Source organism: Pristis pectinata, chromosome 12, assembly GCF_009764475.1.
Source record: "Pristis pectinata isolate sPriPec2 chromosome 12, sPriPec2.1.pri, whole genome shotgun sequence".
Lineage (NCBI taxonomy): Eukaryota > Metazoa > Chordata > Chondrichthyes > Rhinopristiformes > Pristidae > Pristis > Pristis pectinata.
Window position 1 is genome coordinate 28,432,773 of NC_067416.1, and position 15,691 is coordinate 28,448,463.

Sequence of the window (15,691 nt, forward strand, 5' to 3'; positions counted from 1 at the left end):
GCTGCCTGACCTGCTGAGTTCCTCCAGCATTTTTTGTGTGGCTCCAGATTCCAGCATCTGCAATCTCTTGTGTCTCCAGTAATCTGCCCATGGTGACCAGGTCACAGGCAGTCGAATCTGAGGCCCCATCCCAGATCACCTTGATGGCCTTCTAATAACTTGTTCCATCAAAGGCATTTACAACTTCCTGTGGATGTCTCTGATGAGCAGAGACATTTAGGAACAATTTAAACACATTTTAATTGAAAATCTAAACAAAAAATATAAATACAGTTAAAAATTCATGAAATTGCTATAAATAAATTAACAAAAAAAGATATAAAGTGAAATAAAGAAAAATAAACTGAAAACTTCACCTTTCCCGATCTTCTTAATTAAAGACAGTGACTCCATTTAGATGAACAGGCTGGCTAGATATGCCAGCCATGGTGATCATAAAGATTAAATCCTGATGCAAAGCTGATCTGGCCGCTCAGATCATGTCAATCAGAAGTCACCCATGTGAGTCTGGCAGTGAAGAAACAGGTATGATTATGTGTGTGTTTCCCACAGGAGGGATGTAGCTGGTGGTTATTTCATGAACTGTGAGTGCAGAGAAACTATGGTCCAGCCCATTATGATATTCCAATTGTTGAACACCAGGTGGCGATAATACCCTTAATTATTGCAGCAAAGAACTCCCCAGAGGAAATATCCAATCCTTACTCTGCACAACTGCTGAGGAAATACAATGATCCATTCAATAAATGGATGGGTAATATTTCGTAAATTCCATGCAAGAAAAAAAATCTTGAAATGGAAAATAATCAATCATACATATTGTTCAACAAAATACAATTTATAATAACTCATAAATTATGGCATTAATTGTGTGGGGTGGACCCAGTTAAATACTTTGTCTCCAGTCAAAACCTGATGGAATTAGATCATTTTGAATCATAAATTATTGTATTGTGTTATTTAAAACAAATATGGGAGTAAAATAACACTGATGGAAAAACAAAGGTTAGAGTCAAAGAGATGCAATTAAATTCTACCTTAACCTTGTTTCCTTGACTCCTTTCCTGAGATTACTAAATTATGATGGATACAGTTTGACTGGCACCAGCCATCATAAATCTGAAAAAAGGACCACACAGTAAGCCTAAATCTATCTTCACTTAATAGTTAGTGGTCAAGAGATGGCAGTTATGAATAGAAATCTCAGTCTCAGTCTGGGAGCATAGAGGCAAATTATAGCTTTCCATAGTTATACCACCTAAGGTCAGCTGAATGAAACCTAAACAGATCAAATTTTTGACCAGGTTCAACATCATAAAGTGCAGTGAAAATTTTGCAGTTAAGTAATTTGGAGGCTCCAGATACATTTTTGGTAGGAATTGCATTATCTCACTACAATTTATAATTGGTGAGATAATTGAATTTCAATTGGTGAAAAAAATGTCATATTAGGTTCAAGGTTTTGCAAATTGGGCATAATGAGGAAAGAGATGGAAGAGTCCAGATGGTATACTAATATTTATACTAATTATTTACCTTGTTTGGTCACTGCAGAACAGCAATTGGCAAAGCAGGAAGGTTACTGAACTCCATTACAAAATCACTGGAGTTTAAATTGGAGAAAGTCACATTTAAACATCAGTTATGAAAGTGGAACAAAAATTGAAATCAATTTCAAAAATATTTAACACATGAAGAAAGATTATTTGTAAGATTTGGAAAAATATGCTCTCCTTAGATTTTAGTTGTGGTTACCGTTATGATAAAATGTTTGTGTGAAACATAGTTTGTATCCTTTTAGGATTGGCTCAAAGCAATCCCACTTCTTTGTAAAATTCAAGACTTTTTTTATAAACTCACTCTATAGAGTTAACCCAGTCTCCATATGTAGATCATTCTTTCTCCTTTTGTAGTAATTGAGATGACATACTGGTATTTTTCTTGAAAATGTTATTGCAACAAAAGTAATTGAGCTGTAATAGACATGTAGGAATGCAATGGGTTATAATTAAAGACAGACAGTTAAGATGGAGTACCTACTTTACTGCAAGAAACTTATTATTGGTTCTCTTTCTGAAAAACAATTTAAAAATTCTGTCCAAAATTGCATTTATAAAGGCCCCATACTGCCTTTCAAGATTATTTCAGGACAATTTGTATGCATTGAATTGAGATGCAGTAACTGCTGCTATGTTCACAAACCCAACAGTGTGAGGCAATGAGTGACCAGTTAATCTACTTTTTGTAGTATTGCCTGAAGGAGGGATGTTGGCCAGACCATAGGTAGAGCTCCTTGCTCTTCTTTAAATAATGTTTTGTAATCTATTACATCAACTTGAGCTGTGATACAGGATCCCAATTAAAACATGATACCTCTAACAACCCATCCTTCCTCCAGTAGTAGATTCTGGCCTAGATTCTTTCGGTTGCTGATAGGATTTTAAACAAACACTTAAAAACTTGCATTTGCAAATTTACATTCACAACCTTAGAACTTCCTGAACAATATTAAATTCAAATCAAGTATTCTTGAACTGTTATACTTACATAATAAAAGAAACAGGTGGCCAATTAGTGCAAAGCAAGGTCCTAATGATATAATAAATCCATCTATTACAGTGATCCTAGTTGAGAAATAAATATGTGACTAAATTATCGATGGAATTGAAAATATTCTAAACCCTGCAAAGAAAATAAGTTGCCTGCACAATTTATGTGGGCTAGAAACGTGTACCGCAGAAACTAATCTGCAGATTGCATTAGACAGAATTTAGTCGATGCTTCCCAAATGCTAAAATGCTCGTTTCATTTGGCGACACGGCATCTTTGGTTACAGCTAATCTGTTAATAAGAGCCCGTTAAGAATAACGAGAGTTACCTAACATACTAGTGCAGTTAAAGTTTCATGGGTCTTTTCTGCATTCCCCTCCATCTTAGCCAAAATAGACGAAAAGCACATAGGTTTACCAGTTACACCATCCAGATTCTTCCAGTTTCTTTCCTAAGTCTGCCACGCCCAGTGTCCAAGATTTAAATTATCAAGCAGGTTTCGATAAAAAGGCCATCAATATCTTTAAAGTATTAAAAATCGTAACCACATACAGCAGTGGAGGTTAAAGCTCGCTTGAACATGTGGAGATGCGTTTATTTTTAAACAGGAATGCGAGGCCCATTCCCCTTGAATTGCACTTGACAGATCGTGAAAGTAACGGTACAAACACAGACATAGGTCAGTAATTTTGGTTTATATCCTTTCTCACTCAGTCACGTGAATCGCAGCATGCCTCCCCGCGCGCAAACACACACAAAGTTTTCTTTTGTGCACTCGGGCCCTTTCGAGTCTGGCTGATGAACTATGTTGGGCGAATATGACTGCAAGTCGAGTGCAAACGGCGCCGAAGGAAATGTGGTCCCACCAGTGAACCATCGCACGCTCCGGCCCAACTTGGTTCCCGGTCTTGCCACAATGAGCCGTGTGAAAGGTGTGCTGTAACTTTAAGGCAGGGCGATTGGGGGCTGGGCGGGCGGGCTGGCGGCCACCGCTCCCCCCCCTCCCCCTCCCCCGGCGCGTCAGGACACTGACAGCTCTGCTGATGGGGAGCTCTGAGCACATCTGGATCTGCCGCGCTGCTCAGACCTGTTGGTCGCCTAACTCTGGCTCTGCCGGGAAGTTCTCCTGTTGAGGGAAAGTCTTCATACTCGGTACCAGGAAATAAACAGCTCATTAGGCCCGCGGTGATTGGGGAAATGTAAGATGCTTCGTGTGAAGAAAACAGATTTAAAGGATGGGTTGAGTCTGGCCAGCGGCGCTGCAGTCGCAAGCGGCGAGGCATGAACTTCTGGGCAAATGCAGCGCTGTCATTACTGCGCCGGGAAGTTGTGCGGGAAATCGTGTAACGTTCTCATATGTAATCGAGTGACACACATCAAAACTCCAGAGCAACGCCAGTAATGTGAACCGCATTGCATTTCCCGAGCCGAGAGCCAGCAACTCTGCATCAACAGTTGGCGAGGAGCGAATTGCTGGCAAAGGAAAGTCATTAAACGAGATCTGTCAACTTTTGGGAAGTTTGCAGACTGTCAGTGAGAGAGCGAGAGAGCGGCCGGAATGGTCACTAACCTGGTGTTGCCGGAAACATTGAGAAATGAGCTATTCAAAGGACATTAGACCAGGATTAAAGGCATCGACTGATCCACGATGAAATTTTTGTATTTGATGCAGTTAATCGCCGGATTATTTGGAACCTTAGCAGCCAACAGAAACTGCCCTGACTTGATCATAGACAGTTGCAGCTGCACCAGCGAGCGCTCGAAGGGACCCAGCAGGCAGATTATCCGAATCAAAGTGGTGTGCAGTCGCGGAGAGTTGTTAGAAACTTTGCAGCCCAGCCTCCTGCCCAGCAAAACAGTGACGCTGTGAGTACCTGAATTTTATTTCCTACTGGGCATCGCATCAACGTGGATGTCACTTGTCTCATAAATGCCTTGCAAACACATTCGAGGACTCTGTAATAATCACATTAGCTGAACAGCATGCCGCAGCTGCAGACCTCCAGACCGCGCAATGTATTGGGGCGGACTGCCACTTGTATCTCTTGCCGTCAGCGTGTACCTGATACTTGAACAGAAAGAGGCCAATACTGTTAATAAGATCTGCCTGCTGTCGTTGTGGTATTAGAGTTTGTTTAACCGAATTAGATCGTAATCTCTTCAACGAGATATGCATTGCACAATGAGTGTTCCGATATCCTGGTCATGGTTACCGATGATAACCTTGTCCCAGGGTCGTTCATCCGTTTATTTCCCCCCCCCCCCCCCAATATGTACACAGTATCGATCCAACTAGAAACGAAGGGAGTTCTCTCCATTGTGTTTTCACTAGTTGGGTACTTTCAAATCTAAAATTGTGCCATAACATTTAGGCATCATCATGTACAACATATTATTGCCTCCCCAGTCTGTTTACATTTACTGGACTGCAGTTGGTAATATACTCAAAATGTGTACAAGTGTATGCATAGGAATAGGATTTGGCTTGATCACGTGCGATTAACAGCTATTGATTTCATTTTACTTCATAAAAAGTTTATGATTCACGTGCTGACTCTTTGACATTTGGTAAGCCGTATATGCAACAGCTTGGCACCTTGAGGTCAGCAATGAAGGAGTTCTGCACCAGTGTGCCCAGTGTAGCCGAAGATCTGCAGGTAGTTGGTGGACTTCCCCGTAACGATAAATAAGAAGCTTTAAGAGTGGTCACGTGACCCAGCCACCTGAGCACTCTTAAAGTATCTCTGCCTAGGGGCAGGTTAATACTTACTGAACGCAAACTGATGTGAGATGGCTTACCTTGTATGGGGATAAAATTGTATCGTTAATGTAGCCTTTTAATACCCCAAATTGTGCTGACTGAACTTTCGGTTCTGATGGGATCAGGCATTCACATCTCAGCATATTTTGGACTTTAAAGCTTGCACACTGGATGGTAGAAGCCCAAGATAAGCTGGTTGTCGGATGCCAGCACATCTGAATGTCTGCTCCATCGCTGAACTTCCCATTGAACCAGCAGCAGAACAATGATATGGTGAGGAGAGGGTCCAGATGCACTTTGTAACCAGCTTTACACCAGGGAGGGATGGCACAGATATTATATAGCAATCCGATGCATTTGAATAGAGTTACTAGTCTAGTGGGGAAAACATAGTATGTGCAGGTAAGTGCTTTACAGTTTATTTTAATGTTTCAATTATTTGTTAGTACTTTAATGAGTTTTAATTCAGAAAATACTTTATTTCTTAACTGTTCCTCATAATTTTCAAATCATATATCATTTAAATCTACTTGAATCTTTTTAATTGTTAAAGATTATGAGAGACATTTAAAAACTCTTAAAACACTGTCAGGTGTTGCAGAGGTTGAGCCTCGGGCCTGTTTGTCACTAGCAGCCCATTCCACCTGACTTGGATCACTGCCAGGTGTCAGTGGTCAGCTTATTCAGCCTCTTGCAGTTGGTAACGTAAATGTGGGCAAGAATTGACCCCAGGTGGCAAGTTCAGGCAGCGGGTCAAGTCCATGATGATCTGGTCTTTTGTTTTCTGATTTTTGTTTTCTTTGCTGCTCTCTATCTCTTTGCCTTGTTTTCTTCAGTTTGACTTTCTTCCAATATGCAGTCTTTGCAGCCTTGAACCTCCAGGCAGTTGTCTTTGGTAGAAGGTTAATTACCTTTTACTCAGTCAATATGATGCAAAGTGTTTGCATCTGCTGAACATGGCACTCATACACCCACTGACTTCTTGTCCATTTGCTTGACTCTGTTTCCATGAAATGTTAGGAAACATTTTCAGTTTATTAAAGGGTCTTTATAAATGTAGATTGCTGTGTTGCATTATAAGAACAAATTGTACTCTAAAGGAAAGGTTCCATCCTGGATAACAACTAAATAAAAGAGGCTCATTGGTTTATAAATAAAGTCAAAAAGTCAAGTCTGAAACTAAGTGATGGAGCCATAATGATAGATGCTAATATTTAAAAGTCAAATCAAAAATTGAACATCCTGTACCATTGAATTTTGGTAGGTCCGTCTGTATAATGTGAATTTATTTAACACATTTTTTATTATGTACAATTATGGAATTGATAAATTTAATTATAAAATTAAAATTTTAGATTTTTTTCTTCTGTAATAAACTCCTCCTTGCTCCTCCTCCTTGTAGTAAACTGAGAGGATGGGCAGGTGGCTGAATACCAGCCCTGTACTAATGTTACTTGGTAATTAGTCACTAGAAGATTTATGTCTGATGCAAGATAACAAGCACTTTGATCATTCCTTCTCCTGCTGCAGTGAAGTACTTGGCTTTAAATCAGTGCTTATCCCACTATCATGACGATCAGGATATCATCATGTGGGGTTTGCTTGTACCCTTGTAGTCAATGATACCATGTTATATAATGGTTTCAAATTTTGGAACATATTTCTACTATTTTTATCTGCTAAAACTATGCTTGCTTCTGCTTCTTGTACTGAGACAAATACTTAGTGAGAATAATTAAAAATCCAAAGGTTTCTTTTAACTACCTGCAGCAGATTTACTATATATTTTGTCTTTGTGCTCTTCAATGATTGAGTGTTATACTACTGCCAAATAATCCACAGAAGAAACAAATCTTACAATTCCTCGAGGGCCTTCACCTGTTGTGTGATCTTTCACACTGAATGCCAATATCAGGGTTACTGTATCATGTTCATTCCATGTAATCTGATTGCAGGTGGTGATAAATATTTTGTTGAGATTTTTGTTTCTACTTCAAAATCATGATCTTTCCATATGGTTGAACAATCTACAAAAACTTTTCGAAATGCCATAGATAGAGCAAATAATGCTAGAAATGAATTTAGTCATGAATTAAATAGATATTATGCAAAATATAAAATAGCACTTACATTAACAATAAACACATCATTTGGGATGGACTTTAGCTTTGTAACTTTGAGTTTGACTGGATGATTCAGACACTACTTTCATTGTTCATGGTCAACTGACAGAAAATTTGTTGTCTAACCCAAACCAAAGCATCTACTGTTCTATATAGTGAAAGTGTTTGCATAATTTATCTGTAAATGAGGCCACTTTAACACTGCATTTACCTAAAGGCTGTGATACTTGTGATCATACCAGCTATAATTTATTACAGCTACATTTGTGTGTGTCGTGAATGACTGCTAAGGTCAGTGTTCTGTTACTTGTTTTTAGTTTCTTTCTCAAGCCCAGGGCACACTGTTCTCTATTACTCATCTTTATACCCCACATTATCGAGCACTTGGTTATTAGACCCAACATTTTTGCTTCCTCTATGTGTTCTTTTCCTCACTTCCTCCAATCTACTAGTAGATCTATAGAATAAAATGTTGCATCCACTATACACATTTGGTCTGTTATTCTCTGGGCAGAACCCACAACATTACAGTATGCATCACACATTAGATTGTTTTGCAAAAGTTATTAAATATACAATCTCAAAAAGAGAGAAAGAATGCTGAACTGTTAGAAAGTGAAGACCAGAATTAACAATAATTTATGCATAATTCCCTTATTAAACAACAATTAAAATTTGAATAATTTGAAGTGCAGAGACCAAATGCAAGGTCAAAGAGGCATAATTTAAGGGCAAGTTTATAAAAAAAGGAAAGAGAAGTAGTGAACCAGGGAGGATTAGGTATCTAATTCCAGAATTTAGGGCTATGGCAGCTGAAGATATTGTCATTAATAGTGTACCACTTAAAACCAAGGATGAAAAAAATTATCTCAGAAGAGCAGGTTATAAGAATGGAAAAGTTTATAGAGATAGGGAGAAGTAGATATTAATAATCCTTGCACATAATTCCAGTTATAGTTTATTAAATTGTTAATGTTCAAAAAATGAATTAATTAAAATGCAGGTGACCAAACTAGGTCAAACTGGTGCTGACCACACCTTAAGATGATTGAACAAAATATGCTGAAAGCAGAAATGCTAAATTAATAAATTGCAAGTTATTTGTTTGGGCTATCTTACACTTGGTGTATCAAAGAAGATTGAACATGCTTGGTGAGACAATATAACACAAAAATAATGTGCCTCATTTAAATAGTTTTACAAAAGTAGAAAAAGAGAAATTAGCATTGATGAAGGTCTATCATGATAAACGTTGAGAAGCAATATAAAAATGTAAAATGTAAAGAATGGAATAAAAATATTTGTTGAATGATAAGTCATTCATTGATATGGTTACATGCAGACACATGCAGTTCATGATATTAAACAGTTAAATTGAAATTTATTTATTTGGCATTTCTGGTTTCAGCAATTTTTTTCAGCCATCACCAATGTGAAGAGCTTGAGACTAACAGATAGAACATCAAATGGACATGACACTGTAGGACATGGTTTGAATTTGCCCACTGGGAGATTTGTTGACATAGCAAAACCTCCATTAGTCTAAGTTTGAGGCACAGTGAATTCCATTGTTTTGCAATTTCGGTGTCCTGCTTGACCTGAGAAAAGTATAGAAAACAAATATCCACGCCTTCACTAAGACTTTTGTTTTCATGTCTGTAACATCATGTAACCTCATCCACTCTCAGATCATTTGATCTCGAAACCCAGATCCATGCCTCTGACATTGCTAGACTAGATTTTTCCATTTTGCCCCTTCCATAATTTTGAGCTAATCCAAAATTCGTCTCCCTGAAACCTGGTTCTATTTATCCCATTCATCTGTCACATATGTGACAACTGGCTTATGTTAGACATGTATTGCCTCAGTGTTTGTATTCTTCTCCTTAAATTCTTCCATTCCAACAACTTTTCAAGACACCTGTGCACTTCAATTCTGTGCATTTGAGCATACTCATTTTAAATGTTCCACTACTTTTCATCAAGTGTCCAGTTTCTTTGGTCCAAAGCACCCAAAGTCTCTAAACCTCTTTGTTTTCCTACTTGTCTTTACTCCTTTAAGATGCTGCTTGAAACCTAACTCTTTGAAAAAAGCCTTCATCACCTGTCCCAATGACTCCTTAAGTAGTTTGGTGTCAAATGTTCTTTCATGATGTCACTGTGAAGCACTTTAAGATGTTTTATCATGTTATATAAATGCAAATTGTTCTTGTTGAAGAGTGGAATTCCTCCTGTTATAGTCACTAGCACCAAACATCCATTGCAGGATGCCACAGCTGGAATCACAGCAGAGCGCACTACTTTCTACAAAAATTTCAATGAAATATCTGTCACTGTCTGCAGTCAGATTATATGGAATAAACATTATACTCTAACACTGATATTCGGGAGAAAACTGTTGACAGTGTTCATTGTGAAGAATCACACAAGAGATGAAGGCTGTTGTGGAATTGTAAGATTAGTTTCTTCTGTAGGTTACAAGGGAATGGTAGAACATTCTCTCAGTAAGATCAAAAAAGTCACAATATTGTGACGTACTCCAGTCCCAACCTGAGAGGATTACCTCATGTTGTATGACCATCATGTTTTCTTTTTCTGTTTCCCACTCTACTACTCTTTGACCTTTCTAAGTGCCATTGCCAATCAGTTTGGAATTAAACACAGTTATATGATGAGGTGATATTTAGAATCATTGTAATATATTTACCGTGATTCACTACTTAAATAGTTTCTGACCAATGAAATATGTAATGAATTTTGAACTGAAAAATTATATGCAGATACCATTTTGTATGCAGGTCATAGTTATTAGAATTGGAATTTAAAAGTACTGTAGAAGAAACAATTGTTTTATTCTTTTGATCTTTTTTATTTTATGTTAGGTATTTGTTATTAGTGAGAAGGTTTTTGTGCAAACTTACCCTGTAGTCAGCTCTTTGCTCAGCAGATGATGTTGTGGCACATTGCTGTTATATTAAACATAGCAGATTTTGGCAAATTCTCACATACTGGTTTTATTACATTAATGCCTGGTTTTCTAGCCATAAACAATTTCTTTCTCCTCATGGGATATTTTTCTCTTATATTGGCAATCTGAATGTTCTATAGTTTATGTGACAGTTCCAAAATTCCTGTTAAGGTTGATATAAAAATCTCTGGAACTTATCTCTGGAAATATAAAAATGTAATAATAATGTGCTTATTTTGTAACCAAACTGTTTCCAATCCTACAACCAAAGCAATGTAGGGCCAATTTTAAGTCAGGCTTTTGAGTACACCATCAAGCAACACTAAAAAAATCAACTGGACGATGGCACTGCATTTTCTCTGTAACTGTAACACTTTATTCTGCGTTCTGTTATTGTTTTCCCTTGTGCTACCTCAATGCACTGTTGTAATGAAATGATCTATATGGATGGCATGCAGAAAGTTTTTCACTGTACCTCGGTACATGTGACAATAATGAACCAATTTACCCATTTACAAATTTTAAAATAAATGAAAATCACAAACAAAGGTGAAAAGGTGCCATGAAAATGTTGGTTTAATACCTCACATAACTGTTCTCACTGATGATTGTACTCCATGATATTTTTGTTATCCTAATTCAGTGTGCATCGGAAGAGATTTTGGGCTGTTCTGGCCCAGTTCTCGTGCTTGGTCTCTTATATTGGCCTCATTTTTTTAATTGTCCTATCAGTTTGATCATCTTTAGGGGCTTACTGTAGCAGCCTTCCCATGAGGCAGAGCTATCTGCAAGCCATGACTAGACCTGAGGGTGAACTCTGAGGCCTTGTCTCCACATCGCCCTGACTACGACAGATCTATAAATCAGAGAGGTTAAAAATAGTTCAAACAGGTTGAAGTAATGAAATACCACTAAAATATTAGAAAAAATTACTTAAAAAACACCAGTCCTAGAAATTAATTATAAGGGAAAAAAACACACCTTTTAATCAAGGGACCTTACACAAATTTGAATGAGATTGTGCTGCAAATGCTAGCTTTGGCTAGTGAAAGGCCAGATGTGAAGTGCATTCAGGACTTGCCACAGTACATTTGTGAATCCATTGGCAGAGGTGCAAGTCAGGTGTACTGCTTCTCTGTGAAACTACCTGCTGAAAATAAGCATGATCTGGCCAATAAAGTGGCTTTGAAGAATGATAACCTAGAATACAATACTTAAACATTTTTATGACTTAAAAGAGCTGTCGAAAATGTCTTTGTTCAGTCATTACACTACATGATGTATTTGTAGCAATAGCAATTATGATAACATATGCATGGTTTTTAATATCTCTAGTGAATGACCGCATTACAAGTTGAACGTCCAAAATCCAGCAGCCTAGAATTATCCAGAACTATAAATCTTTGAAAACATTCCATTTAATACTAAGTTAAATGAAATTTGGACTTGTAGTCCAAATACTGAGACTTATCAGCTGGAACTAGTTCTAGGTGGCATGCAGAATTAGTTATCAGTCTTGCCACATTGTTTACAGTAGCATGCCAATCTATTTCCCATGTTCCGAGTTGGCATGAAAGACCCTCAGCAACACCCAACTGAACCCAAACAGCCCAACCTCTGCCGCCTCTTTCAAAACTTTATGTATTCATGATACAAAATCCATGAAAATCTAAAATGGGACTAGGACTCAGACTGGAGAATACCAGTGAGTGGAGTCTTTTATTTTAAAGTTATAGTTTATTAGTTTATTTAAAGTTAAATGAAAACATAAAATAAAGAGAAATCAGAGTAGGAAGCTATCTGAGATGAAAACAAATGGATGTGCAAGACCATTGTATAACATTGTAAATTATTGCCATGTATACACTTACACATGTTGAGAATTTAAGAAAAACTAAGTTCCGTTCATGAACTTAAAAGCATCAATTGTGTGTACTATTCATTAATTATTCATTTCAATTTTTTAAAAAATGGAATATAAGTTCTTTTGAAAGAATAATGATATAAAAGGTTTGGTTTTCAGATATAATGATCACGTTCTGAATCTCAGTGCAGAATGGGGATGCAGAATGAAGTATTCTCAATTTATTTCAATTTATATATCTAGTCAATTCCAGTAGGGATTTGCACCATTGGATTTTACATTGCAAAGTCACAATTGCCAAGGAGACACTGCCTCTCTGATGATGATGTGTTGACAATGCTTTCTTACTCAATTATTAACAAAATATAACTTGGTTAGTTTAATAATTACTGAACAAAATCATTAAATTAAAAGATATACATTATGGGGTCTTGATCTTCAATTTTGACCCAGATGATGAATACACTTTGCTCATCATCGACGATGACAGTTTGCTGCTTCTCACAGTATGTATGCTTTTAATGCAAGGAGTACTTCACCAAATGCAGCTGAAGGTCTCACATTGAGTTTTTGTCAAATATTGACAGTTCTACTTGCGGTAGTAGAATAGAGCTGACCAATGAAAGGAGACTTTGTGTCAAGGGCATCTAAATCCATGTAAGAAAGACATATGTGTAAAGGGTCATCTTTTCCTTTAAGGGTGCTACAAACTGAAACATAAAAAAGAAGAGGAATTGATTGGAGGCTTCATTGAAATCATTAATCAATAAGTGGCTATTGTAATGGTTCAAAAACAACAATTGACTAAAGATATATTTCAGAGCTCTGATAGGCAACTTGAAATTGTAGTGAGAAGGTTTGCAGTTACCATGGGATGCTTTAGACAAATGAAAAAATTCCAATCACTGTAAGCAGGTTTTTGGCATTATTGAATTCAAATGTTACCTGACATTAAAGAAAGTTAATCTTATTAGAAAAGGACTTTATTCATGTTTGTAATATATTTGCAGAGATGAAAATAATAACATATAATTATTCATTGGGTTCTGCTTGTGAATGACTGTCAAAGCCAAAACATCTATCAATAAGTTTGTATCTTAAAACAAAATTGTCATGAGTTTGAATTTTACTCAAATAATGGTCTTGCTTTGTCGTTTGCTTATCTTCACCAGGTGATTTGATATGTATTATTGTGAACATGTGCCATTCAGCAACTACCATATTTCCTGATTCTACTTCAAAACAACTTAATTTTATTTTTCAATTTTCTCCTTTTTGTTTGGCTTAGTCTTCTAATTTCCCCTACCCAAACTAACTTAGTCAGGTTGGATATGATTATATGGCATCAGCAATTCTAGAAATTGATTGATGTTTGTACATAAACCAGGGAGTAAGTGTCACATCAATTTCTACCGTGAAAGATGTCACAATCAGCTCAATCCAGTCTTCAGCATTTGGCCACAAACATGTACTTTCCAGCAGGGGTCACTGGATCATGAATTGGAAGCCTATTTGTGTTTCTTTAGAGTCCTTGGGCCTGGGATATTTAGAACAATTATAGAACTGCTTTATCTAATCTCAACTAATTTAGCACAGATTGCACCCAAAACTATACCTGTTGGCATTGTCCAGTATCACAGTATTTACCTGCTAATGGAATTATGGATGGTTACTTCCAGTTTTGCAATAGAAAAGTTCTTAGTTCTGAAATGTGCCAAATTAATTATTTTCTGGATTTCACTTTTGAACTAAGAGTGCCAGAGTTATTATTTTGATACTTGTCTGGCAGGGAGGTCATAGTCTTATCCTCTTTGCTGCATATAAAAATGAGACATCTGTAGTTCTGAAATAGTAATTACATATTGACTAAATCTATAATCTAGCAACATACAGTATGTGGGTTTGCTCTTGCTTCTATCCAACCTTCCCTTTAAGAAACTTGATTTGTAGTTGTAGTCTGAAAAGTACAATATGTGACAATGTTAATTGTCCATCAGGCAAAGAGATCAAGAGCCTGGACTGGTAGTCTATGCTATGTCTAGCTCCTAGGTAAACAGATTGTTCATTCACTCTGTAGCCTGCTATTCTAGATTATTTTGCTCGTGGAGATGTTTCAGTTTATAGTAAGTGAGAGCTTGCCTGCTGACAGTCTGCATTTGGCATGAGAAGAAACATCTGGAACAAGTTTAACTCCTAACGGCATCCTTGTAGTTTGCCTTCTGCTTCAAATAGTATGGCAAAAGAAGATTATCTAAAAATGAGTGTACCATAGTTGCTCCCTGCAGAGTTGGTATTGACATATATGGTCTGTTGATCATCATTAACTATTTCCATATTGATAGATCCATCCCTTGTGGTTCTTGTTGGCTGTATGATCAAGACTTGGGTATTTGATTGCCAAACAGGTATCGTAATAAGAATAATCATTATAATTAAACTTATCCAGATGAGTAATGCACTAGAAATTAAGCATTGATTTTTGGTATTTGTACATAATTCTCCAAATTGACACAGTGTAATCCCTCTTTCTGTTCTTCTTTTGGCAACTTGGAAGGCACCTGCATTATATAGTTTCAGGATTTTAATAAACTGAATTATCACTGAGAGTCCCATCTGCAGTTCAGTTTCCAGACCATGGTGCAACTCTGTCATTGCATTCCTTGGTGAATCAGAGCTTCCGAAGTAATTTTCCTCAGACATTTCCATATGAGTGCATCCAAGATTGTAGTCACTACTTTATGATTAAGAATGCACATATACATATTTTGGAAAACAACTTACATTCTTCAGAACAGAGAAGTTTCCAAAGAAATGTTGGTTGTTTTTACAGTATGTTTTGGGTAATCAAAAATTGTGCTGCCAAGAATATAGGTTAGAAAGAAGAAACACAAATGTACTGTAACATTGATGGTAAAGCTGTGGAAACCCTGGAAAAATTAGCATAAATACTACTAATTTCAATTTTCTGGAATTTATAAAGATTTTTGACATCTTTGTCCCTGCTAAAGTTCGCGTGCAAACTCTTCAAAACTGCAATCACTTTGCACTTTTTGGGTGGTTTCTGAAATTGATGGTAGGACATTCTATCTGTCCTGAAGTTCTTGATGCTTATTTCTTAATCCTTATGGGCCAACATAACACCCAGTGAATTTCCAGCAAAAAGGTTAGTATTTCTATTTTGGACATTATATATCATAATTGTAAAATAAGCCCTCCAACAGATATGCAAAAGCACATTAAGATGGAGAAATTGATTCACTGTGGGAAGTGGTAAAAGTATGGATTTCTGCTTAATTTCCAAGCTCTGCTTGACATTTCTCTGTGAGTGCCCCCAACTATACATGATGAAAAAATGTATCCTGATATGTTTGTTTAACAATGTAAGAGTGATTATTCTTTCATATATTTTGTCTTTGATTGTCAGC

At 36.9% G+C, this 15,691-nt stretch overlaps 1 protein-coding gene across 2 annotated transcripts in view; it reads left to right on the forward strand.

Annotated features, from left to right (window-relative positions):
* Positions 1–3,243: 3,243 nt before the first annotated feature.
* The window catches only part of LOC127576866 (adhesion G protein-coupled receptor A3), a 438,420-nt gene continuing 425,972 nt past the window's right edge, over positions 3,244–15,691 (forward strand). For both annotated transcript variants that reach the window (XM_052027670.1, XM_052027671.1), the window contains exon 1: positions 3,244–4,416. In XM_052027670.1, the coding sequence (XP_051883630.1) occupies positions 4,199–4,416 (218 nt within the window). In that variant the 5' untranslated portion in view covers positions 3,244–4,198. The remainder of the gene's footprint in view (positions 4,417–15,691) is intronic.